The sequence below is a fragment of the Sinohyriopsis cumingii genome, chromosome 12 (genome assembly GCF_028554795.1).
Source record: "Sinohyriopsis cumingii isolate HCF-2022 chromosome 12, ASM2855479v2, whole genome shotgun sequence".
Classification (NCBI taxonomy): domain Eukaryota; kingdom Metazoa; phylum Mollusca; class Bivalvia; order Unionida; family Unionidae; genus Sinohyriopsis; species Sinohyriopsis cumingii.
The window spans coordinates 79,733,133-79,760,964 of NC_142972.1; the positions used below are offsets into that span (position 1 = coordinate 79,733,133).

General features: G+C 36.9%; 1 protein-coding gene across 1 annotated transcript in view; it reads right to left on the minus strand.

Annotated features, from left to right (window-relative positions):
* The window catches only part of LOC149786813 (uncharacterized), a 59,415-nt gene that overhangs the window by 16,440 nt on the left and 15,143 nt on the right, over positions 1-27,832 (minus strand). The window contains exons 2-4 of the mRNA XM_089975982.1: positions 25,646-26,311; positions 24,186-24,266; positions 22,766-23,310 (exon numbers count right to left, since the gene is read on the minus strand). Of these exons, the coding sequence (XP_089832108.1) occupies positions 22,766-23,310; positions 24,186-24,266; positions 25,646-26,306 (1,287 nt within the window). The 5' untranslated portion in view covers positions 26,307-26,311. The remainder of the gene's footprint in view (positions 1-22,765; positions 23,311-24,185; positions 24,267-25,645; positions 26,312-27,832) is intronic.

Below are 27,832 nucleotides of genomic sequence, written 5' to 3' on the forward strand. Positions count from 1 at the left end.
ACTGGTGAGTTGTAATTGCACTGTGCTATAAATTAGTTATATTCACTGTGACAGGCCTATTGTATGCTGTCTATATTTACACATTATACCTCTATTTTGCTCTCTGTTGTGTTACGGTTGCACTAATTAGTCTATCAAGTGAAATATAGCTACGTTAACTGGTCAGTGACACATTTTGAACACGGTACAACAGGCATGATATTGTATTGTGAAACTCGCGTAACAAAATTTCTCTGTACCTTCATTGGACACAAAAGTCGTTTTTCTTTCGTGTCATGTCGAAGAATATCATCATAGGTCTATCTTTGGAATACTTTTGATACTCGCATGGTAACTTCATGCATTTAAAAAGCATTGACCTTGCAGTCTAAATGGATCTCTATAGCTGTGACTGGTAATATTTCTTCAATCTGTTTTTTAATAGGTTTGCAGCCTTTGGAAAAACGAATGATATGTGCAGGCCCCTATAGTACGATCCAGATGTTATCATTATATACCTTCCTTAAGGAATACCTTCCTTAATCTGACACCAGTCAGACGATAATAAATATCAGCGGTACCGTTGACTAAATATGCAAATCTGGTAAAGGACAGATATCATGTCCGACTGTGATCGAGTATGCATGTGTGCGTGTTTTTGTGTATGAAGGTATCATTTTAGGAATTATGTTCAGGAATAAAGTAAAACTGAAATATTGGTTGTCTGTAAATTGTGATTTATGTTGTTTGTATTTTTAGATGAATTGATAATGTTTATTATTCTCTCACTCCCTCACACACACACTCTCTCTGTCTCTGTCTCTCTCTCTCTAACATGCAATCAGTTTCAAATTTATTGAAAAAGTAGCCAGCGTGTTGCTATTGTTGTGAGCTAAACGCCATTTTAGCACATGCATACATACATACATACATACATACATACATAGCGGGGGGCCACGAGTGGCCGAGTGGTCTAAGGCGCTCTCTGTTACGGATCACTGCCATCTCACCTCTGTCTGTGTGGGTGCGAGTCTCTGATTCGGACAATGTGGGTATGTGATAAAGCTTGCCAGTAGCTTCTCTTGGGTCGGTGGTTCTTTCCGGGGTTTTCCCGGATTATTCCTCCACCATTAATACTGGCCGCCATGTGTAGCTGCAAAATGGCGTTAAACCATAGAACAACATACATAGCGGTGAGTACATCTAGTAGAGGAAGAACCGCGGGGAGAACTACCGACTCACAGGAAGCTACAGGCAATCTTTCTCACATATACAGCAGCAGGGAGGGCGAATCCTACAACTTTTAGAAGGTTCCAAAAGCCGAAAAAAGCCCTTTAAAAAACCGCGAATCCTACAGGTTCCAAATGCCGAAATAAACCCGCGAGTAAACACAACTGTCGTCGTTGTTGCTGCCCTTTGTTGTGGTTGCCCTCCCTGCTGCTTCCTGCGTCCCTTTTCGAAAACCGATGTGCGAAAAATTATCCAAAAATCGTATCTAACCCGACTCGATACCGTGTTCGAGGATCATGTAAATTTATTGTTATAAATCCGTGCGGGGTTGACTGAGCCTGACTAAATAAATTTCTAAACTTATTTATATCCATATCACCACTGCACCAAGTCTGATGAATATTTTGTAACGTGTGTGTATCAACTCCGTTAAACATAGCAAGAATATTTCAATTATCCCTGATCAGTTTAGGAATTTGTTTATATCGTTGGGTTACATAAATCACATCAGTGTTTTTGTGTCTGCCTCTGGAAAATATCCTGGCAGGATTTGATTGTTTATCCAACATCACGTCATCATACACGACTGAATTGTTAATAAATCTATCAATATCTTCTACACTTGGTGCTTCATCAATGTTAGTGATAAATTCAACAACATGGTCTCCGTTCTCATTTAAAGATCTTGCGTTTTCATTAAAATCTTTTAACACTTCGTAACACAGCTGGTCATCTACAGACGAAGCTACCAAATACAACTTATCCCACTTGAGCCATCTCATTATTAAATTAAGTAACAACTGTGTCTTACCACTCCCAGATGGTCCAATTATGATCATACGAACAGAATTTGGTAGCGCTGCGTGATGTTTAACTATTTCTTGTTTTCGTGTTGCAGAAAAGTCAATTACATTCATGACATATATAAAAAGAATATGGATTTATATTGTGTGAAGTGCAGGGCGCGCACGCCAACAAGTGATTTAACAACTGTTACAACAAAAAAATAACAGATCTGCGGTTTCGGGCAAGTGTGAGCGACGCGGTATAAAAAAGTTCAAATTTATTTCCCTGACTCCATCAGGTGGTAAGTCAGCGCCAAGTAATAAAAAAAAGAAGGTGATATTGCCGCCAAATTAGGAAAATTACCAGGAGCTCCGTGTGCTAAATATCCAGGAGAAAAACATCTCCCAGGATATAATTACTGTGGTCCTGGAACCCGACTTGATATCAGACTTGATGACCAAGATCGACCAAACCCAGGTGAGTATCCGATAAATGCTATCGATAAAGCATGCCATGTCCATGATGTAGCTTATAAAAGTAAAAATCTACAAGATAGGCATCTCGCGGATGTGAAATTAATTCAAGCGCTAAATTTCATTACTGATAGATCTCTAAAGGAAAAATTAGCCAGTTGGTTTATAAAATCCGCAATGAAAGGTAAATTAGCGCTAGGTGCTGGTAATTAATTATAATGGAGTCGATTTATTATTCCCCAAGAGGATACTGGAGGGGTAGCGCAGCAATTAGTAAACTCGCTGAATCAGCAAAAGTCACACGTGATACTGCTAAGAATTGGTTATCCCGACAGGCAATATGGCAAATTTATCTTCCGCGTCCTAGAAAAATTAATTTTGCACATTTTAATGTTAGTGTGCCAAATGAAGTTCATCAAGCTGATATATTATTTTTGCCATATGATACCGTTCGTCGTTGAACATATAAATATGCGCTAACTGTAGTTGATGTTGAAAGTAAATGCAAAGATGCAGAATCGTTAACGACTAAAACAGCATCTGAGGTTGCTTCTGCTTTTGAACGAATTTATCAACGAGGACCTCTGCGATGGCCAAATCTATTACAAGTTGATCCTGGCAAAGAATTTCAGGGTGCAGTATCATCAACGACGAAACAACATAACGTCACCATCAGACGAGGGCATACTGAGATTCATCGTGATCAAGCAATTGTTGAACGATTTAATCGAACACTTGCTGAGCGGTTATTTGGATATCAGTACGCGAAGGAATTCATTCAGGACAAGAGATCGCGCGAATGGGTTGCAAGATTACCAAGCGTGATAACTGCATTAAATAATGAAATAACTCGAACAACCAGCATGAAACCTATTAACGCAATTACCAAAAAACATATACCACAACGACGTGATTTTTCAGCAAAACCAATACTGGGCAATGTCACTGTGAGATATTTATATGAACCTGGTGAGCTTGAAGGTGGTAAAAAAGAGCGACTGATCCTATCTGGAGCATCACCACACACCAGATATCTAACATAACTAGATCCACTGGTAGACCAGCAATCTACAGGCTGGATTCAACTGCTCCTTAACGCGGATCCACACGTGAACAACTACAAGTAATTCCCGAGGACACACAATTACCGCCCAAATCACTTAACTAGCACCAAGGGTGCCAGCACCACGACTTCGGTTACATTCAAGACATGTCAGCATCACATTTTGTTGTGTATGACCGCGACTATTATCTTTTCTGTCTACGGTAAATTGTTTTGGATTATCACTCGAATACTGCCACAACATTATTCAATTACAGTTCGCACAGTGATTATTCTGCTGTTGCTTCAGTGTCATGATAAATTCATCATGGAGGTCAAATTTTCGATTATTTTTTTTGTCACTCTGTTTGTAACCGGTGAGTTTTTTTTTCTTATTATATCGACTTGACATTTATCGTTATCATCAGCCATTGACTCTTCCAAGACAATTCTCCGCAATTGAGAAAATCTTCTGACTCGAGACACTGACATATAAACTAAGTTTGACCACTCGATTCGATCATCAACGATCCAAACAACTGTATCAGAAATAGTCAGTCCTTGAGATGAATGTATTGTCGTTGCGTATCCTAGCGTCCATGGGGATTTGTTCATTTTTAGTGAATCTTCAACAACATTGACATCAACTGTGACAATATCATTTAATACTAAATTATGTTTCTCTGTTTTCCCGGGAATATCAACATCAATATTTTGCAGTCGTGTATCAGCTGGTCTATAACACAATGGCACTGGCAACATTGGAAACTTTTCTCGTTGTAATTGAAAGAACCGTTGCTGAAGTGTGTCTCTGACTATCTTTCTACTTGCCACTATCAAATCGTTTGGTCTCCACGTTTTCCAAAAGTCGCTCATTGAAGTCTCTGCAATTATTTTACGCATAATTTCACATTGAATTTTATTCGGTTGTAATCTGATTAATGTTTTAAATTCCTTCAACGTTGCATCAAGAGATATATAATCATCAGACACTTCTTCATAATAATCTACAAAATCTGTTAACCACAAATGCGGAGATGGACCAACAAAAGGTGGTGGCTGACCGTGATCGCCGCACATTATCACTGCAGTATATTTTGTTAGCAGCCAATTAAAAAATATATTTAATACATCTAACGGCACTGTGCACACTTCATCCCAAATTATAACTTTTGGAATATATTTTGTTCCCATTCGATCTGGAGTCCACACACCACCGCTGTATTTGAAAAAACTGTGAGAAGTACAAGAATTAACTCCTCGTTGTTTCATCTCCCTGGCAAGTCTGTGTGTTGGTGTTAGCACAATCATATCTGAATTTCGAAATAATTCAATCGCTCGAGTTGTCTTACCAGACCTTCCCGGTCCGTTCAAATAAACGGTTTTGTGTCTGGTGATTGGATCATTTACAGACGGCGCCGACGACACTTCCGATAATTCTGATTTGCAATAACTGTCTTTGATAGCAACATCAGCGGATTCACAATAACAATGTAGCATTTCCTTTTTTATTCTCCAAGAACTCCATGATTCATCGTTGCTTGTAAAACGAGCCAGTGATTCTGAATATCTTTTATCGATATAAAATGAATTCTTTGCAACTCTAAATGCAGTGTCGGGGAATCTATTTACTTGCGATAGCAAATTTATAGAAACATAAGCCAGCATCAAAGATCTTAAATGTGTGTATTGAGGTGATTCTCCATTAATGTAACTTACAATTGTACCCAACCGTGTTTCGTCGGACAAGAAAGCGTCCTCCCGATTACAAAATATATTTCTCGCAGCGGCATCAGCAATTATAAAATTTAATTCAGCATCATCGATAATCAATCGTGAGGGATGTCATTTATGATCATATGCGCCACCTTGAGTAAATTTACCGATTATTCTTCCATGGAGATCTTTTGCTGTTTTTTTACTGTTGCTGAGTTTAATCCTGAAAATATTTGGAGCGTTATTGTTAATGACATCCATGGTCTGATGGGGACACTCTCGTGCATATTCCTCAATGACTTCATCGAGACTGATACGCTCAGGTGTTGGTAACCAAACCGAAGTCTGCGGTCGATATGATATGATTGCTTCACTGACCGTCAACGATACCAGTATTCGGCTGTCAAGCATATATCGCAACAACACAATTGGTGTCCAACGTTTATCTGAGAAATGTCTGCCAAACCAAACATAACAGCATGGATGAAGTTTTTCAGCTAGCGCAAACGACGTCACACGAGCAAATCCTGTCAGGCCAAAATCGAGTAAAGGACTATTTATAGCAACTCGCGTCATCGAGTTCGTGGGATGTCCAAATGTTTTAGAATATCCACTACACTCGCCCATCCCAAGAAAGCTTCCCGGATAACACGCAACCATGTCTACGGAAATGATATCCTTGTGGTCATACTTGGTATTCCATAAACCGCCATGTCCATACTCGATACAACTCAATTGTATATCTTCGAGAAACTCACTTTGGGTTGGCTTCCATGAATTTCTTCCTGTGGCGGCCTGAGCGGCAACAGTCGGAACTGTAAAACGATTAGTTAATAACTGCTCAGTGTTTTCTGAATATCTCTGTGCGAGTTTTTTCATTTCCTGTTGCAGAGATTCCGTCCGGTATAATTCACCGTTAGATCTTACAAATTGATCATACTCGCCATCTTCGGAACTTTTAAACAACCACACCGACACAGGGTCGTTTTCGCTTATTTGTTTAATAAAATCAAACATATTTTTAGCGGGGTAATATTTCACAACACGATCCCGCGGAAATATCGTAACTGCGTTAGTCCAAGCATGAGCGTTATGACCAATGATATTTATTGGAGCTCCGTTCCGATTATATTTCGATTTGTATAATACTTTCTCTGTTATCGTTGTTACGGTTATGGGAAATCTTAGTGCTTTTTCTAGCTCGGCAACATCGTTTATTGATATTCCTATATCCTTGACTTTTTCAGCCCACGCTGCTATCTTGGAACGTCTTAGATCAGTTAGACCGTTTCCGCGCATCGCATTTTTGAAATGTTCCAGTACTCGCTCGGCTACACAATTTAGCCTTGACTTTGTCAAGGATGAGAATCTCATTGGGGCAAGTTTGTTGATTTTTGGTGTTTTTATCGGATAGATTCTATAAATGACCGCGGTCACAGGATACGCTTGAACGTAATATGGTTTATCAATCCCAGTCAACATTCCTGGTTTGGAATCTTTACTCAACGGAACGGTTTTTCCATTAGCAAGGACAGGGTCATTTTTATCACGGATAATCCACGTATCGGAATCTGCTTGCACAATAAATTTTATTCTGAAAAAATATTTCTGATTAAGATAATCGATAGTTGTTTTCGTTCGTGCATCATTCATTGTAGCATCAATGTCTTCGTCAACGACACCTTCGGTGTCGCGTATAATTTTAAATGATGACCATACGTGAGATGCTTTATCATTACGAAATTCTTTTTTGGCATCCCTGAAAATATCAAACAGATCAGTCAGGGCTCGTCTCCGCGAGTCAGGGGTCACTCTGTCAAGATCGAATCTGGAAGCTTTCCAGGGCTTGATTGCAGATAACCTTTCAAGCTCCTCCATATTATATTTAAGACAAACATTGAAATAAGAAATATATATATATATATATATATATATATATATATATATATATATATATATATATATATATATATATATATATATATATATATATATATATATATATATATATATATATATATATATATATATCAGTGCAAGTGGCTTAAAGTTGGATCTGTAACCGCCTGTAATAAATCCTGCAGAAAAGAATTCTGCGGGGAACATTCCCAAAGCATCCGAAGCGGGAGTTTAGGACCAATACCATGTCTGCGATGTGGTGTTGGAGTGAGGAGTAAAACATAGTTATGTGCAAGTTGCGAGGGAAAGAGATACCGTGAACTTAAAAGATATTATAACAAAAAAAATAACGATGTTGCGCTAAAATGTGAGCGCGATTATATAACTAGGTTTTCAGACAAATTATAAATTAGACAAATATATATATATATATATATATATATATATATATATATATATATATATATATATATATATATATATATATATATATATATATATATATATATATATATATATATATATATATATATATATATATATATATATATATATAATGAATCAAGAATTTGTCCCACATCCTATCATTAAGAATTACGAAGCGAATCGTGAGGGAATAGTCAGAAATTTCAGGTTGAAAAAACCAGTAGGCGTTGTTAGTAATATTGGTTATCTTAAATTTACTGATGGAAGGAAGAAAATATATCACTGTCATCGTTTCGTGTTCGAGGTATTTAACGGAGTGATCCAAAACGGTCTTGTGATCGAGACATCAACAATATTAAAACCGATAATTCTTTATCCAATCTGAGCTGTCACATAAAGTCAGAATTGTAGGTTTGGTAATACTGGCTGTAACAATAAAAGCGCCAAGGGAGTTGTATCCATAAATTTAGATACGAATGAAGAAATAATATTTGAATCGATAAACTCAGCTGGCATCTATTTTGATATTTGTGCGCCCTGAGTACGAAGAGTCGCAGAAAATATATATAAATTTACTCTCTCAAAAAATATAAGCAAGGGATTGTTTTTCAATATTTACTTCACTAAAATCCGAGTTTTATTAAAATGTAAATGGGAGATGACTCCGTTAAGCATATCTCATGCAATTAGTTTCCCCCCTTGTCAAGGTGATTTCATCAGGGAGATTGCGCAACACTTCCTGAGATGTCATTACAGGTAAATTTATCCAGCGCGGCAGAGCGGTATATAGTTGTTTTTATTACAGCCAATTGCGTCACAGTCTATATCACTTCCGCGTTTGTCAGTACAGGTAAGTGTTATTTTCACAGTAATATGAATTCTGTGTTAAAATTTAGATCCAATTGGATTTCAGAATTTAAATTCAGCAGTAATGTTTCAGAACTTGTTAACTGTCTGTCAGTAGTTACCTATATGATAATTTTTAAATCCTGTATTATCAGATGAGACCGTGGTACAGTGGTAAAGCGTTTGACTCTCGTCCCGACTTTATCAAATGCCAGCTGTTCGAATCTCGTCACGGATACACTGTCAACGGTGCCCAATCATAGGGTTTTATAAGAAAATGGCGGCTCCAGCAGGGGCCTTGTGTACATATCTCCTCCACGTCGAATCGTGGGGGGTGTTGTTCACCCCTGGGATTTGGAACGCTTTGGAGCCCCAAAAATAAACAGTAGCCTTAAAGCTCTACATCACATGGGCCTTACAAAAACAAAACATTCAGAAAGAATGTGGCCAAAAGAACCGATCACGAGGATTGCCGAGAAGCGATCAGAAAGGCTCTGTAAAACTGATATAAAAAAATTCTTCAAGATGAAACCTTGGGACAAAAGGACCTCGTGGAGACCCATAGTGCCAGTGCAAGACCCATGATTGATAACCGCTCATCAATGGCTACTGTTTATTTTTTTCTTTTTAAATATATAATATTTATATATATATATATATATGAATTACGAAAATATCAATGATGTGATTGTTGCTATTAAAAAAATAGAAGAGCGCGGATTTAATATATCCGATGAACTAAATCCTGAAAGAATAATGTCTGATTTTGAAACACTACATGAAGCAAAATGCGCAGGTCGTTATATTCTGCCTGCTCAGTACCGATTTCTAAAAAAATCCAGACGAATTTATTTAAATCGCTGGTTACAGTAGAAGAAGCACAAATAAATGAATTTGTTTCGTTGTCTCGTGCAATTGAAAAAATTAGGTTGGAATTAGCTCAAGAATATGAAACAAGGAAGGTGATAAATACTTGTGTAAGAAAGCTAAACAATTGTATGTCCGTTGACGAGGAAGTAAATACCTCGCCTTGATTTCATCAAGGTGATTTCATCAAGGAAGCAAATATCTTGATTTCATCAAGTACTTGGAACTGAAAATGAAAGTAAAAAAAAACAACATTTTTTTTTTACTTGTATCAGTCCGAGTTAGATAATATTTGCCTTAGTCGATCGAATTTAATGCAAGAGTGCGCATAATTGAGAATTTGATCTCGGTCGCATACAATTGAAATAATATGCTCGCGTCTGAGACTATCTAACTGTTGCTGTGTTAGTAAGAAATCTTCGTCTCCGTATTCGTCAATAATGAATTTAACGCTAATTTCTTCTTGGGTAAATGCGGCCTTAACTGCTTGCTCGAGCGCTTGTTTGTCATACACGAAAACATTTATGTGGTGGTACATATTTAAATATTTCAAGATCCAAATACGCGTATATATTCTAAAATTTGAGGTATACTGCAATGCGCGATCACAATATGATTTTTTTTAAAATGCTTCCAGTTGCGTATCAGTCAGTATAAAATCGTCAGTGCCGTAATCGTCAACAATTATTTTTTCCGGGGTAACTTTTCCGGTTTCGACAGCTTCATCAAGAAGTCCTTTGTTATGTATGAAACAATTTATGCAGTGGTACATTATATAATACTCGCTTGATTAATTGTCAGTAAAAAATAAATTTTCCTGCAGATTGTTTTACTTTACTAAATTCGCATGATTTTTACTAGTAAATACCCTATCAAAATTAGCAAATCGGACGATTTATATGATTTTTTCTAGTAAATGCCCTATCAAAATTGAGAAATTGGTCGATGTGTACAAAATATATATAAATAAAATATTTGTACTGAGCTACGATTTCATAAGTAAATTAATATGTAGTTTTTCATTTCGCAAATCAAGAAGATGGCCAGACTGGTCTGTTAGTTTGAAATTTATTCTGGTCAGCCACGGATTATGACATCGTAGATAGACCGGATTGATCGGCTTCTGCACGATTAGAAATCCAGTTGGGTCTTTCGGGGTGAATGAATAAAGAACAAACCCTTGCTGGGCTTGATTTGATACTGTCGTGTCTGTGCCGTAGCTGCCATCAATGGCATCACACACAAGACTGACTGCGACCACTTCGGTTATATTTACGATTTCCGGAGATACATGTCGGCCTTCTCCGGTTGGGCTATTGTTGTGACTGAGCATAGTTGCCTCCGGTAGTGATCGCCTGTGTTGTGCAAGTATGTCATCAAAGAACTCATTGATTAGATCGTTAACAGATTTTTTTAGTTCGGTTGCATTATACCCGGGAAATTTAACATTTGGCAGAGTGGATTCTGTTAGCGAATATGTAGTTAAAAATTGTTGTTTAAAGCGATTTAAGTCGTCAGTATAATCAGTTGTTGCCTGAATTACTCGCCGGTTAATATATTCCATGTCGGATACAAGCTGATTTAATATTTCAATCCGGTGATGATTTCGCTGCGTGAACTTGTTATATCAAAAAGATGTTCTTGGAAGCGCTGCCGTAGTCGCTCTAGTTGTGTTTTATGTTCTTGATTAATGATTTTAAAATATTCAATAATATCTCTTAGGTCAAGAGCAAAAGCACTAGTCCCTCCTCCGGGAAGGTGTTCATTAATAAAAAAACCACCTAATATGGTCCTTACTGTAGAAGCCAAAATTACTACCCAACTTTGATCCTTTTATATTATCCAGACGTTGTTTATATGATGGAATAATTTCATGATATGATTGTTTGTCAGTGATATAATCGGATTTTTTAGGTTCTGGTGGTATTGGTGACGCCTCGGGTGGAATTTCAGGCCATCCTAACACTGTTCTGATCGAACTCTGATATATATCCATGTCGTAGTCTGGGGTGCTTATTTCGATGGCAGAAGACAGCGTTGGCTCATGAACAGTTATTGTTATCTTAGATTCTTTTCCTGTGATATTTTTTTTCGACGTTGTAATTCTTCATTGATTTCTTCGATTTGATAAGACCCGGTTGGTAACCCAATGACATTCCAGTCGAGAGTGCTATCGGGTTTATTTTTATGTGCAAATACCAGTGCATTATTTGCTGGCAATCCATCAAACGATTTTGATCTGATATTGGGCCAACTGTGATATACTCGTAATTGTGCTAACGCGATTTGGTTTACTGGAATTGCAGTTGGAAAATTAATACTGAATTCTGGTTTAGTCGAGATTACTGTTATTGAAGAAGTTCGTTTTGGGCTTGTATTTTCGACTATATCAAGCAGAGCTTGATGAAGTAATTCCGATATTGTTATTTATCTTTTGTTGCTTCAAATGACCGGTGTAGTCTTCATACATCTTTGCCATTAGCATAAATTCGGAATCTGATATTACTGTATCGTCGAGACTTGATGATATCAGCGACGATAATTTCGAGTTGGCGCTCGTGGCCGCATTGTTTAACTTTTCATATTCGTGCAATTTTGTTAGCGCGCATGAAGACATTTTTTTCGCGATAATATTAGCAACTCCTGCAATTGTCGTTGATGTTGAAACTGTAATTGTGACCGCGATTGCAGTTGTCACTGGTGTTAGCGCTCATAATAATACTCCCGTAGATGCAACTATCGCGGATCCTGAATACACTATTGTGTCTAGGATGATTACACGCCACTTATATTTTTTACTTTTATTGTACATTCGTTAATGGTATTTTTTAACTCTGACTGCCATTCGCGTACTTGATCATATCTATATTGTTGCGCATTTAATGACTCTGTCATTAGAGTTGTCGTTGATGCTGCCATCGTTGCCATTTATTATATTACGCAGTAAACAATTGAGGTGTTTCAGCTACAAATTCCAAACACCACCAGTAAGATGTTGCGGTTAATTTCTTGTCGGTTGCTTCCAGTATAAATGTTTCTTCGGTTTCCTTGTTTAATATGATAGTCACAATACCGGAAAACTTGTCGGTGGAATGTCTCCAGGGATATGTTGTGAAAATTTCATATTTAGCAGCACTGAACACAGACAGCCTGTATACTCCAGTGACTGTTGCTGTATATTTGATAGTATCATTTTGTTTAGACCATGGGTAACTCCAGGTGGAATTTTAATCAAACTGGATTTGTTAACGATATCAGGAATCCCACTTACGATATCCTGCTGTGTTTGTTTGATCGTGTCAATGTTGGTCTTGATATCAGAAAGTTTCATGTCAACGGTGTGCGGAGTACCAAAGAATTCCTCTCCGGTTTCATGAATTTTTCTAAAGTTTCTGCGAAGATTTGCAAACGCGCTTACATGAATGTCATACTCGGTCCGCAACGTGGATAATTTGCCGTCAACGGTGTCAACATAATTTTTCGTCGCGGCATCTTCCTGTGATGTTGGGTCTCTTAACACGGTTATTTTGTTACCGTTCATGCTGAGTTCACCTGTCATTGTATCGCCGGTCTTTTTTACGCGTTCCCCTGCAGCTTTCTACGTATCATCTCTTAACGCCGCGATTGATATCAGCGAATCTCTGATTTTTCCGCTGTCAGTGAAGACAGGGATGTTACCCGGCGTAGCTCCAATAACCCTACGAATTATTTCATGCCATTTGATATCGCTGGTTTTTAGTTTTCCATGTCGGTCCTGAAAAATAAGAAGCTCATCTGGGTCTATCCCGGTCAGACTTAAAAGATTATCGATTTCATCTTTGGTCGCATATTTTGATAAATCTATATCGGTGCGCTTCACTTTTCTGTTGAGAAGAGATCTCCCGTAAATATCAACCATTATTTGATAGGAAACTGTTTAAATCGACCCGCGGTATACTCGTGCACGACTTTGTGAGGTGGTTTGGTTGAGTTTGATATCGCATCGAGGACATTTAATACTTCACGACCACATATCGGAGGATGGGTCAGTGTTTGTGTTGGCAGCGTTGAGTACCAAACTTTTATCCCTGTCTTTGACAGGGGAATGTCTTTTGTATATTTTAGAAATTCAACTGGCGGTGCTAACCCATACGAATCGAAATACATAATTCCACGTGGATGTATCGTGTAAGCAACCCAATGAGTTCCTGGGCCGTTACTGTTATCGAGATTAATAATTCCGGTTTCTGGATTGTTTGGTTGTTGTGGTAACTGATCTCGCATAAAAACGCATCTGAAATTTTTATATTTAATTGTTTAACAGCATCGAGTAAATCAAAATTTGACATCGGGGTAAACACTTTGTGTTTCAAAACACTGTGTTTTTAGAACCGTTTTGGGTACCATGAGGGCGGAGTTCCTGGAAGTCTTAACCCGCGTCCTTTCTTTTGGTACCCTTTCCCTGTGGCTTTCTTCAGTGCCATTCCAGCAGCTGTTCCAAAAGCTCCTAACGCGGCGGCCTTAGCGAGAGCTGGGGCAGCAGCAGCTATCAGTGCTGGTATTGCGGCAAGAAGAGGAAATATACCAACGGTTTTAATAATGTCTTTGACGGCTTTTGGAACAAAATCAAGTCGAGCTCGAGTTTTTGCTTGTTTTGTTTTATTGAAATGATTAAGTTGTGTTTTAGTCAACGATAGCTTATTTGGACCACCATTAGCGATTTGATCTTGTTTTAGTGTCATCGTTGCCCCACATGTGCTCGCGTTTTTCGATTGTAATTTTTTCGCCTGACCAGGAGTCAGAGTGACATTAACGTGACTGTATGACATTTTATTTAATACGAGATTGATCTAATTGACTACATGTTTTCGGAAAACTACATGTTTTCCACTGGTGCATCAACGATTCTCATTCGACCACTAATGCCTTCAAGTAATATTGCTTTATCACTGAGGATGACCGCGACTGCTCTATAGGGGCCATATTCAATTGGCGGACCATCTGCAATTTTAGGTAATGCACCTACACGAGCTCGGAAGTGTATATCAACAACAGACTGCTTGGATAAATCAAGATGCTCCATCGAAAAGTAATAAATCGGGTACAAATTTGTAAAATCAAACTGTGATATTTGCGTTCCAGTATCTATATTTGTGTTACGCGACAAGAACGTCAGCCAGCGATGATATGCGCGCACCTCATGATTATTTATAAAACTTAATGATATATCTTCGGATGGTTCATGTTGTCCGTTTATTCTCAACGAAACCTGTGTTGTAGGATTCGCCCTCCCTGCTGCTTATACACGTTGGCCGATTCCAGACTCGAACCAACTCGGACAGAGGTTAGAAGTCAATGATCTGTAATGTCAATGAAGTCAATGACCACGTGGCCACCCGTTGCCAGCATGCAATGATTATGTGAATATATAAGATTGATAGTGTAACAGGATTGAAGCCGGTTGGGATTATATCAAACGAAAACATTAGACATAAAACAATTGGGTTAACGAGATGTTTATTTATAAGTAAGAGTGAATGAATATAACATTTTATTGATGGACATAAAGTTCAACAGTGGATAAATGAAAATGATGAGTACAAAGTTCAACAATGAAGGCAAGACATACTATCGTTCAGCAAATAAAAACAAATGATTTAGTATACGAACGAATATGATCAACTTATGAAACTATCACCAATATATGATTATTATATGCAATCATATACGAGTACAGTTGACATTTGGATCTATCGACATGACATGATCAAAGTATGAATTGTATAGTCATGAGTGATAATAGATTATAAATTAGCATGACGGGTGTGTAATTTATCTTACATACGTGGAGCGAATTATGTTTTTTATTTAATAACGTCCACTCAACAAGCATGAGACATTTCCCATCCATTTGTGAAGAAACAACCTCACGTGGTCCTCCCAGGTTTCCGTAGGTTCCCTCGTGAGCGTCATTATCCCGCAGAGCCACTAACCCAGAACCCATAGCCTACCACAGTGAGTGAACCAGTTCTATCCTCCAGAACAACAATGCTATCGACAGCAGCATCCGGGTTAGACAAAACCTCAGAGTTCAGTGGGTCCTCATGATGAGTTTAGAATAAAATGAGTGAGCCCTGTCAGGCATGAGACTCAATTAGGTTTGTTGATCTACATAATGTCTGAATGCACATGAACTATACCTCATTATCGTGATACGGAATTATAAAAAATACCGATGTTATATAAACAACAAACGTCTTTACAAAAGTATTATTATAATAACCATGGTCGTATATGAATCTGTAAAACAAAGGCGAAGAAACAGAAACACGATCATGCCATAGTACATTAAGAGTAGAAGCAATAATTGTAGAGGAAAATCAAATAAAAGAACAATCAAGAATAAGAAAGGACATGAGAATCTTGTAAATAGGTCAATCCATAAATAAAATTAAAAGTACCAATAAACAACGCGGAGATAAGGTCAAAGAAAAGAAACAAGGGAATAACAAAAACAACTTAACATTGAAAAATCAAACAAATCAAAAAGGAGTAAAATATTAAAAGCAAACTTAATAATACAAAATAATATTTTCTAAGCATGGAATGTTCGTTTGTTGGTAAAAGTCAGATAGACAGTATTTTAAAGTAACATAAGCAGGAAATCAATTCGAACGCCTTTTCTCAATTTTTAAAAAAGATTTTCAATAATAATGACCTTCATTTCCTGATATTGTTAATACTATGTAACAGGTTTATTTACGAATTTTCCACAGGTGCATCGATGGCCCTCATCCTGCCATTAGCACCCTTCCAACAACAGTGTTTTGTCAGAAAGTATCGCAGCATAACATCCAATTGTTAGCACCAGTGAAAAATACTAAATCGGGTACAACTTCGGAAAGTCTTGTTGGGTAACCCGTATCAACATTTTGATGCCGGTCTATGTACAGCCACATATTATGCTATCAGCGTTCAATATGAGGAGTGGCTTCTGCATAGTTAAGCTGAATTTCATCAGAAGGTTCCTGAAGAATGTTTAACCGTCTTTCCTAAGGTATCAAATATCATCACTCTATGCTCTTGACTATTATCTCGATTTCCATTTTGAAACGCCGAAAACACATTCTTTGGTGTAGTGAGACCATGATGAGTACTTATTTGCCACGTAAGTTGCCCTGCAATACAAGCTGAGAGTGTGCGTCGGTGATATGAGCGAGAAATGACAACGTTGAAGTAGTTCCCGACTGCATAAATGATATCAAACGCGATTCTGTGGAAAATGAAGATGATAAAATATACATCCACAATGTCAACGTTCTTAATATAACTTTACCAGCAGCACCTCCTACACGCCAAATTGCATCGTTGGAATTGTTCTTAAAAAAATAGTGACTACGTGTTTGGTTTCAAATATAACCTTGCGAACATCTCTACAAAGGCCAAAGATATGACCTCAGTGAATCACCAATACGTTGTTATCGACGTTGTGCAAATCCAAAGATAAAAGTAGGATTAGGAAACTGTACATTTTCTACAGCTGCATCAGCATCTCCCGTAAAACTAGTTGGTCTATGATCTGCATGATTGGTTGCATCTTTCACAAACATCACACTTGGACCAGCTGTTCTCATGTAATCATTGCAGTATTTGGCGAGTCCTAGAACTGTGTAGCCACGTCAACATTGTCCAGAATCAGTTCGATTTCCTTTCCATAGATGAAATAACGTGCACTATTAAGCAATGTCATGATACGGTTGTTGACAAATCCTACTTGGGCATTGGCGGGATAATCAGCATTAGCAGCCTGTACCAGTTTTAAGTCAACTTCCAAAACTGCTTCACATGTGTCTTGTACTTGCAATTGAATTTTTAATTGACTAGGGATCTCAAAACATCTTTCCTGCTTCGATATACTGACACAAACGCTCCCATGTCAAATGATAAATCAAATGCTTCTTTGAAATGAGCCATTGCAAAACTATATATTACTGATTTTTTTAAAATACCACTTACTGTCCAAATCCACTCGCCATTTCTTGATTTGGAATCGCTTAATCTGACAATCGTTTTTGACCGCCCTAGGTAACGATTTTACTGACTAAACGAGGCATTGTTTCTGTTGATGATAACGCAGCTGGAACGGTCTTTCGTGCTCCTATTATTAATCGCCGTAATTGATCTCGAAGCGACGGAACGGCCTGTAGCCCAGTTGCTTTAATCGATCCACAGTAGAACTTTTAATACTATCCACAGCTAGCATTGAAACCTGTATAGCTATAGGTACAGCGCACGATGATAAGGCTATGAGTGTATTTAGTGCACACAAAAATAATCCACGAACAACATCATTGAGCCCAGTTCCATCATATGTCATGCAGACAGTTTTTTTCGCATTAATTACGCGAGCGGGTTTCACAAGTCCACGCATGACTGTCATTGTTGTTATTATTATGAAATGTCAGGTTGATCTCTAATGTACAGTTGTATCGTCAATGCTTCACCGCGCAGTTAAAACACGTGCCCGTCATAATATACAAGGGAAAAACGAATATAAGTCAGCCGATTAATATGGCATCGAAGATACACGTGTGATGCGGGCGTAAATCGATATCAAATCACATGGCTCTACGGTTTCTGAAAAACCAAACTATTGAAAACACTGAAAACCTACTCTTGTCGTTTCAGAGCTGCTTTCATAACTGCCACTGATAGCGTCATAAGTTGAAATAACCTGGGTTGTTGAGGTAATCCTAGCAGTGTCAGGGGTGACATGATATCCCGAACGTAAGAGTCGCTTATCATCTCGAATACTGTCAGGTCAACCTAAAACTGATCTTACTGACGACCATTCAATATTAACCTCATACGTTGTGATTATAATGCAATGACAGAGCAGAGCATGGGCTCAAGGGCACGAATACAGTTTTTAGAGTCTTTGCCGGATACCAAATTAATTCTTCGTCGAATTTGTTCATTGATCAATTCTATGTCGCACGTGCCAGAATGAAGTTCATTATTATGCTAGTTGGCGCCAGTGTCTGCTGCAAACACAAATTAATTATTTGCAGGCAGACCACCAAATGGTTGGGTCAAATATTAGGTCAACTGCAATACACTTGCAGCGATGCTAGTGCAATCTCAAATGTACGTGATTCCTCAGCAGTTACAGGTGCAGTAAAAGTCACGCTGAATTCCGGTGGTGGATAAAATGGTGATCATCGAGTTAACGCTCTGGACTGTATCAACAACAACCTGTTGCATTTTTGCATATCTTTCACTTGTTTAGGCTTTTGAACACATAATTTTTTAAAAGCCGCTATGACATTTTGACGAAAAGTATTTATATATGGTTTAGCCTTTCCTGCACCTATAAGTTTATAGATGCGAACAACTTTTTCAAACCCCTGTCACATACGATCTTTTACTGCTTAATCTGATTTGTCCAGTTCACTCTTTTATACCCATTCAGGTCAGTGTTGTTCACTCTTTTATATCCATTCAGGTCAGTGTTGTTCACTCTTTTATACCCATTCAGGTCAGTGTTGTTCACTCTTTTATACCCATTCAGGTCAGTGTTGTTCACTCTTTTATACCCATTCAGGTCAGTGTTGTTCAAATGTAAGTACAACCTTTATTCAATTGCAGCTTATTTCCCAACATATACTCAGTTCAAATTTGGCTGTGTCAGGAAGTACACTCATCTATTGCATATTAGAAGGGAGTTTTGCCAATTTAGAAAAAGATGACAAAGAATGACAGTATGTAGTATGTGAATGAAGATGTGCAGTCGAACTTTCTTGTTACTTTAGACCAACGTTGGCAAACATGGTTTAAGTTTGCCGATTGTGAGAAAACATGATATGTCAAAGGATTCAAACAGAATATATTCACTTGGTTCGTTGGTAAATGATATCAAAGATTTGATAGCCGAAACGATGGGCAAAGTTTCCCCACCATTATGTATATACACGGGACAGTTCATAAATGGTCATTTTTATCGAGTGTACTTGTGGGTGGGTGTGGTATGCCAGGGATTTTCTTTCTATCGGCGATATTTTGTCTTATTTACGCGAGAGTTTTTTTTTTTAAATTAATACCATGGATGTATTTTGTATTTAACTTTCTATAAATCACAGGAATAATATTTTTAAGCGAACTGGGGGTGGGGACTGGAACTTGTTTCCAACACACCTTGGAAAGTTTATTGGTTGTTTCCACATTTAGACAGTTGCCTCTCTGTGAAACAGTTGCTATTTACACGTTTTTTAATTACTTGATAGTTTTCACAGTACGATACCGGATATTGCTTTTTATAGTGGACGATAATCAATCAATAATTCAATATGTTCGATCAACTGTATGAGCTTCATTATTTTGTCGTCTTATGAAAACGCACCATAACGTATCTACACCTCCTCCAATTTACAATAATGTTTCGCCTCCATGTTTTGAATACCTTCCCTTTTGCTAGACACTAGAACAGGGACGCCGAGTGGCCGAGTGGTCTAAAGTGCTCTCCTTTACGGATCACTGCCATCTCATATCTGTCTGCGTGGGTTCGAGTCTCGGATTCGGCTAATGTGGGTATGTGAGAAAGCTTTCCAGTAGCTTCTCGTGGGTCGGTGGTTCTTTCTGGAGTTTTCCCGGGTTCTTCCTCCACCATTAATACTGGCCGCTATGTATAGCCTATCGTGTGCTGAAATATGGCGTTAAACCCCACAACAACAACAAAAAGACGCTAGAAACAATGTACAGTTTATCCTTACATTTTTATGTAAATCATTTTAGTACTTTAAAATGAGTAGATTTTCGTATGATCGGTACATCTGTATTGTTCGTTGACAATTTCTTGATCTTTTTTGCATTGATCTTAAAATGTCTGGAGCGTATGTTACAGCAAGCTTCCATTTATTCAGAACAATCTTTAAACGTAACAATCTATATCATGCACATTTCTCCATAACCTTAATTGAAATGTGACAGTCTAATCGTTTTATCAACTATCAGTTTTCATAGTAAATGTTGTGCGGTTTATTTCGTTAAGTCCCCGCATTCATGCATTACTAGAAATTATAGTATCTGAGATTCAAACAAATTTATTCACTTTTGCCTGTTTAAGAATATATATCTAATTTTTAATGGAAATTGATGCCATATCAGCTTCTCTTTATGTGTACGTCAGAGAGAGAGAGAGAGAGAGAGAGAGAGAGAGAGAGAGAGATCAATGCAATAATACATATGTGATTTAAATTTCTAGTTTCAACATAATATGTTGTCATGATTAAGCTTTATCGACAGTATAAGAGAAATCCCAAAATGCAGGTTAGGAGAGTAAATTGGATCCGTTACAATTTGCGCTAACATCGAACCATTTCATCCACATATGACACTGATTGTGTTGGAATAATCAGATTGCTTTAGTTCCATTTATTAAAGCAGTAACTTAATAAGAAACATCCAATGGAAATAGTTCATTAAACGTTAAATTAAAAGAAAATCGTTAACATTATAATAGACTGCTGGGTTTATCCGCATTGCTCAGAGTGGTAATTTAGGTAAGATTAACGAGGCTAGACTGTAATTTATGTTCGCAGAGAGGAAACCTGGGAGCAGGCTGAATGAGATTTTAAAGACTAACTGAAATTAAGTTCTTTGTTGAAGAGAGATTTAGCGGCATATAATAATAATCTGACAAAGTATTCAGATAAACTCAGAAGGCAAAGATGTATAAACAGACCGAAAATGAAATACCCCAACATCCAAACTATCGCTACTTGTGTAAGTGACTGAAATACCCCAACATCCAAACTATTGTTACTTGTAGAAGTGACTGTGTGATCTTTGTAATTCAATGTCATTTCATATATGTCAGTAATAAGTTAATCACCGAAGAAGCTGATTTGATCATCACATTGCATCATCTTGCTGTTGGGATCAAATGCTGTGTGTCATAAAGTTCTCTGGAATAGGTATTGTAAATACAAAGCAATACACGTTTGCTAATGTTTAATTGGTGCCTTTTATTTAAATATCGTTTCCCTTGCTCGAAGGGCAAACTTGATTTACTCGACCCATCACCCGATTTTGATGCCACATTCAAGTTTTCATGCTGTTCATTAATGCACTAAGTGATGTACTGCTTTCGATTGTCAAGTAAAGAGTTGTCATTTACCAGTTCTTTCCTGATCAAGAACGATTCCTACTATACGTCTAGCGCATGGTCAGACATGCAAATCTGCATTGCGTCAGTTGCTCTATTTAGAATTGAGCATTTACCAGAATATCGTCATAAGGAATTTGTAATATAACATGCTATGATATTGTATGCAAGTAAACGTCTTTTTTGAAATGAATCTGTATTTAATTTCCTTATTGACATGTTTAGTGATATTTGGATATAACTGTATCGTTATATTGGTTTGTTTTGATTGTATTGACAACAAACGCATCTTCTGTAAAGAAATACTTCTAGTTTCTAGTTGACTCTGTATATTGTTGATCAACGCCATAGTATGCGTGCTGACATTTCTATTTCAAGATTATCTATGACATGAAAATCAAAGAACTTTACAATTATTTATCCTGGCAGTATTACGAACTATATAAAGCAATGGCACAGATAATATAAACTGGGTCCGTGAGGATGGAGAAGAATAATGACATCTTTCAAACGTTGATGCTTTCTCAAACATTTAGTATTATATCAATGTCAGTAATCTTTCAAAATCAGTTGGCATCATGTATTTATTGCTTTAAAGTGATGAGTAATTCATGCTATTACCGATATATTGTTATTGTTGATATGTGTGTATTTGAGCTCCTACTAACATCAGACTGAATATTCCCTTTCATGGACTGTTCATTCTGTGTAAACAAGTGTGCATGTTGTATAAAATAATGAGTACAAAGAATAAAATGTTTAAGTTAAGTGTAAAAACAGTAAAATACAAGTTTCTGAGTATGTAATGGTAATTCAACCCAAGTAAACCATAAAATTATTCACATTTGGTCCATTCGTGTTCACACATTTTCAATGTGATAGGCAATCAAGTTGCAGCGGAAATTACTTGTATCGAAACCGATGCATGTTTATCAATGTGTCCCATATGTGACACAGTAAAGCTTAGAAAATCTTTTTATGAAACGAAAGTACTATCCCAAAAAGTACCTATGATCTATGTAACATGTAAATAAGAAAATATTTTATTAGTGTCAGTATATTAGTTTAAATCAAGTGTGCTATATTATACAAAAAGAACATATAATGTACAAATGCCAATTTCTCTTATTAGCATGCTTACAATGATAGAAAATGGCAAAGATGAATAAGGTAAAGTAAAATCAAAACAAGCATAATACAATGTTAGTATGATACTGAGCAGTGAGTAAAAAGCTGTGAAGAAAGGATGCTAGTATTCAGGCATTATTTACTTATCCTGAAACAAAGGAAACTGACATTTAGAAATATTAGAAAATCAAGCCTTCTCTTGCCCCTATTTTATTCTCGGGTCGAAATTTAAACATAAGTCTGTCGCTGTTTTAATGGAATCTGAATATTCTTGGTCAACCTATGCTGAATAACTGGAACGGCTTTGAACTCCCCTTCACTTGATTTTCTTTGAGCCATTTTAAAGGCTGTGTTAGTAAGGATATCCAGAAAAGGAATACGACACGGATATGTATATTCTTTCAACACTTCGTTTAAGTCATCTAACAGCCAAGATCCAGTGTTGGAATTTCGCCACGCATACTTCCCAGACTGGATAGCATACACCACAAGACAATCTTTCTGTATGTTGTTAAGCGAGATGACAGTTTCGCTTCCAAACCCTGACTCTGCTCGTTTCTGATAATCGTCTTTCTTATGCCCTGCGTCTGCCTCGTCTTTGGTATTTGCCTCTTCATCAGTTTTGTCCTTTTCGTTTGCCTTGTCCCTTTCACCTGCCTTTGCGCACGTCTCATCTTTTTCATCTGTTTTTGTGCCTACCTTGTCTTCAGTATTTACCTTCTCTTTTATATCTACCGTGTTATTAGAGTCTGCCTTATCATTTGCTTCTGCACTATCTGTAGAGGAGAAAATGTCAAATTTTGTCCAATGTCTAGACTGTACAACTTTAATTTATCATGACCAATAAAATTATCAAAGACTTAATGTTTGTTTCTAAGCTTTTGCTTTATATAGGCTTCTAAGCAAGAGAGAGAGAGAGAGAGAGAGAGAGAGATCTTGTCTAAACACAAGGTTACCTTCACTACACTGTTGTATGTGTATATTACATTCTAAAGATTGACGTACTAGCGTATTTGGAATAAATTACATGATGAATTTGAAACTATCATCGATATTTGTAAAGTTCATGTAAATACTTATTTAATGTAAAGCCTATTATGTAATTATGTAATCTCTCAGCTGATTGGTAGCAAAAATAAATTTTATCAGTATCATAGGAAGCATCTAATATCGAAACCGTTTATGTAGATGAAGAATTTCATTTAAAAATCCCTTTAACTGTCAAAAAGGTCAAGTCCCTGATTGAATTTCCAGCAGACAAACAATTAGGTATTTAGACAGTTGGATTTCCTTAGGGGTAATCCATGACCAAGAACTCATCTCATCAACATGTTTTTTTTATTTTTATATAAAAGTACGTATTACTAACATTTAAACTATGTACTGTATTAAAGAGCGACACCACCTTAAAGCATAGTCTCATAATCGGAAAGAATATTGGTATTTAATGTGCTAACTGGCGAATGCCCCTTTCAATCTATTATCATGAAATTCAACACACATGATATAGATATACATAACAGTTTCAAGTTGAACATATACAGCCTGCATTAGTTAGGTTAATTGCAAAATTTAAAGTCTGATTGTAAAAATCATGAATGCATATATTTCTCTTTTAACTGCGAATCAAAATTTCCCGTCTGATAACTACCATTTCCTTTTGCTTTTGAGTCTCTCTCCTCTTTCTTGGACATAATAATAAAGTCGAGTCCTTTGTCAAACTTGTTTGGATCTGGAAATATGGAATGAAGAGTGTCAAAAGTATTTTTTGTAATACAGTTCTGTCATGGTATTGGTCTTTCTTCATGAAATTGAACCATGTGCACAAAGAAGTTCCAATTCATACAACCGGAAGGATATAATATATAGCAAAAGAATCGGTAATACTTGTAAGATACGCACATTACACATTACTCTAAATCTACTTGGAAATTCCAGCAACTGTAAATTAGCGCTATTTTATAAAGTACGCTCGAACTGAAATATGTTGATCCCAGAACTATAATTTACTGTATCTTCTGCATTGTGTCTCTTGAAAAAAAACTCCAACAATTTACAATATGGTGAGGCATTATGTGGTTATTTATAATTTGTTCACGATATCCACGCACTTTATTTATGTCCTGGTCTCGGTTTTTGATCATGCACTTTATTTATGTCTTTGTCTCTGTTTGGAATCAGGTCTTTTTCATCCTTATTGGCGACCGATCCGGTGGAGTAGTGGTTAGAGCGTCCGCCTCAGATGTGTGAGGTCCCGGATTCAAACCCCGGCTGAGTCATACCAAAGACTTATCAAAATGGTACTTACAGGTGCCTTGCTAGCTGCTCAGCATTAAGAGGTTAGTGTTAGGACTGGTCGGGCTGGTGTCAGGCTAATGTGACAGGGTGGGACATGATGCTACGTGTCTGCGACATGATGCCCCAGTGGTAGACATCACTATAAACTGCCACACTGTAAACATTGTAGCAATATGACTGAACAATTGTTAAAGCTACGTTAAAATCCAAATATCACACACACACACACACACACACACACACACTCTTATTGACAAAACTGATTTGGGCTTTCCTTCGAAAATCACTAAATCGTCCGAATCTAACGAACTAGCGGCGATGTCGTTTAGGTCGCGCTTTAGTATAACATCCTAAATCAACAATAGATCCTGTTTATACTATCACGTGCACTTATAACATAAACACACTATGCAACCATGTCTATACAAACACACTATACAGTCAGGTCTATATAAACGCATTATGCAGCCATGTCTATATCAACACACTATGCAGTCATATCTACATACACATATGCCTTGTAGAATATATGGAGTATTTGTTCAAGGTTTAACTATGTATATATATGTTCGGAATCTGTTAGAACTTTAAAATTATCAAATGTATACGTGCAGAAATAATCGACATGGTTCTGATAATATTGAAATTGTTTCTATTTAGAAAATAATAATTTCTCACAGATAAAATGTTTGCGAGTCCGAAGTAGATAAGAATTAGCTCAAAATAAACAAAGTACATTAAGGTGCGTAATTTGTCTAAATCTTGAATATTGAAAATTAGACTCAAAGGGACAAAAACTGTACAAATCAATACCATTTGGATTGCTGTCAGAACGACTCCTGCATGCTTGGATGACAAAGATCTTTGGTTTTCCAGCTAGAGAAGGACATCTACCGAAGCGCTTTATGACGTCCACAGTAAATTTGTATTGATCATCTGCACACAGTAGCGCATGCTCGAATTGCTGGGAGCGTCTTCGCCTCTCCTCACCATGAGTGCTGATGGCAAAAACGAAGAAATCAGTATCGTTGTAGTCCTTTAAGATCGCTTTCTCCAAAACATCATCCAGTTTAGACAGTTTGAGGTTAAAATCGTCCCCTTTGTTCAATTGTTCAAATCCTAGTTTATCCAAGAACACGGATTTAAGATATAACAAATCTTTTTCTGCACCGTATCTATATCGGTAACTCTGAAAACTTTGATTGACAACAAATATGGCACTACCTCGGATGGGTTCTCCATGGTTATAATACGGAAATATACCCGGATCTGGTATTTTTTCCGGTGCATATACTACACTAACACCAGCTTCACAATGAGATTCGTTTGTTCTCTGGTCCTTGGATGTACTATTATTTCCGGTTAGATTTTTTGCATCAAAACCATATGGTTCATCATCACTTTCTGAGCTGTGTTTATGAGTTTGTTTTTTCTTTTTGAACTTCCATAAACAAGGATCCGTTTCATCTGCCATTATTCCTGAAGAATGAATGTATTTTGACTTGGTGAAAACGAAAGATAAATAGAAACACGCCATGTTAATAGAGAAGATTTATCTGTTTTTTTTTCTGATAAATAAGATTTTTGTGTGTACATTCTGTCACCGTTTTATATTCTCGAACACAAATTAATTTACAGTTGTGCGGTGTCATTCTAAGATAGACATCACACAGTAAATACTAAAGGATGCCAGTAAACAAATACTTTGCACTAGTCTATTTTCTCTATAAGTCATGCATACTTGTACATAAAAGATGAAGAATAGCACACATGTTTACAAAATGTAATTATTCTATAATGGGTAGGATCATAACCTATCTATCTATGGATACTCAACATAAAAAACAAACATTTCCTGAAGTGATTTGCAAAGAGTTACATTTTTCAATGTTCAGTCTTCTTTGAATGACACACAGTTTTTAAATTCTTGTTTTGCAGTAAACTTTGTTGAAAACCCGCTCATCGTGTTTATTTGCATGAAGACAAAATATCGCTTCATATCAGCAATTTTTCTTTTGATGATATTATTTCTGTTCACAGGATTAAGATTAAGGGACAGTATACGCTTCCATGAGAACAACATTAGGCTGGCATTTTTGGTTTTTATTGGAATTTAATGATAAAAACTTCAGTAGATTTAACTTTGTGGGTCGAAATGAGGATCTAAGACCTTTATTCAAAATTCAACATATATCTCTACTAAATTTGCTTTGTAGAAACGTTGGTGCATGCACATATCAAGTTTGGAAAAGTTTGAGTATTCGCATTTAAAAAGGTAGAATTAGATAATGTAAAATACGAATTTGGAAAAAATATTTGAAAAAATTAAGAAAAGAAAATTTTAAAACAAGCGAATGTCCCTCTAGAAAGAATAAGAGAAAGTGTTTCTTGGCTTGCTTATTGATTTTTGGAACGGCGACTTGCGTAACGACTATTTTATGCTGTTTAAAAATATTGCGACTGTAAATATTTGTGAGCCGCCTAAGTAAATCTTCTTTTAAATTTTTTTGTAACAAATACAAACACTCTTGTACATCTTTTTGGGACTGATTGCTTACATCATCAATTTGCCGAGAGGATGGGACTAGAACAAATAATATCAGGGATAAAGTGAGTAAATCTACATTTTATAGTTCTTACATCGTTCGAAAAAGTCACGTGACTTTAAATTGGTATGGCTGGATCCGGTAAGAGGATCAATAATAACCTAAGGAGTTCCTAAGGTTGTGGTCGCAAAAGATCTCAAGCGCAATATGCATGTGTAATCTCTTGAGTAACTACGTGAATTACCTTACTCTGCAAATTTTATTCGCTCAGCGCATGTGTATATATTGCTGCACAAAATTAGGTTTGTCCCGACTGGATACCAAGCGGTGGATTTTCCCTGATGCAAACACCACTTGCCGTACAAGTATTACGCGATCCCAAAATAAACCTTGGCGGTAATTCCTGAGCGGGATATCAGTCCGGTATGAGACTCCATGGACCATATAAAAATGC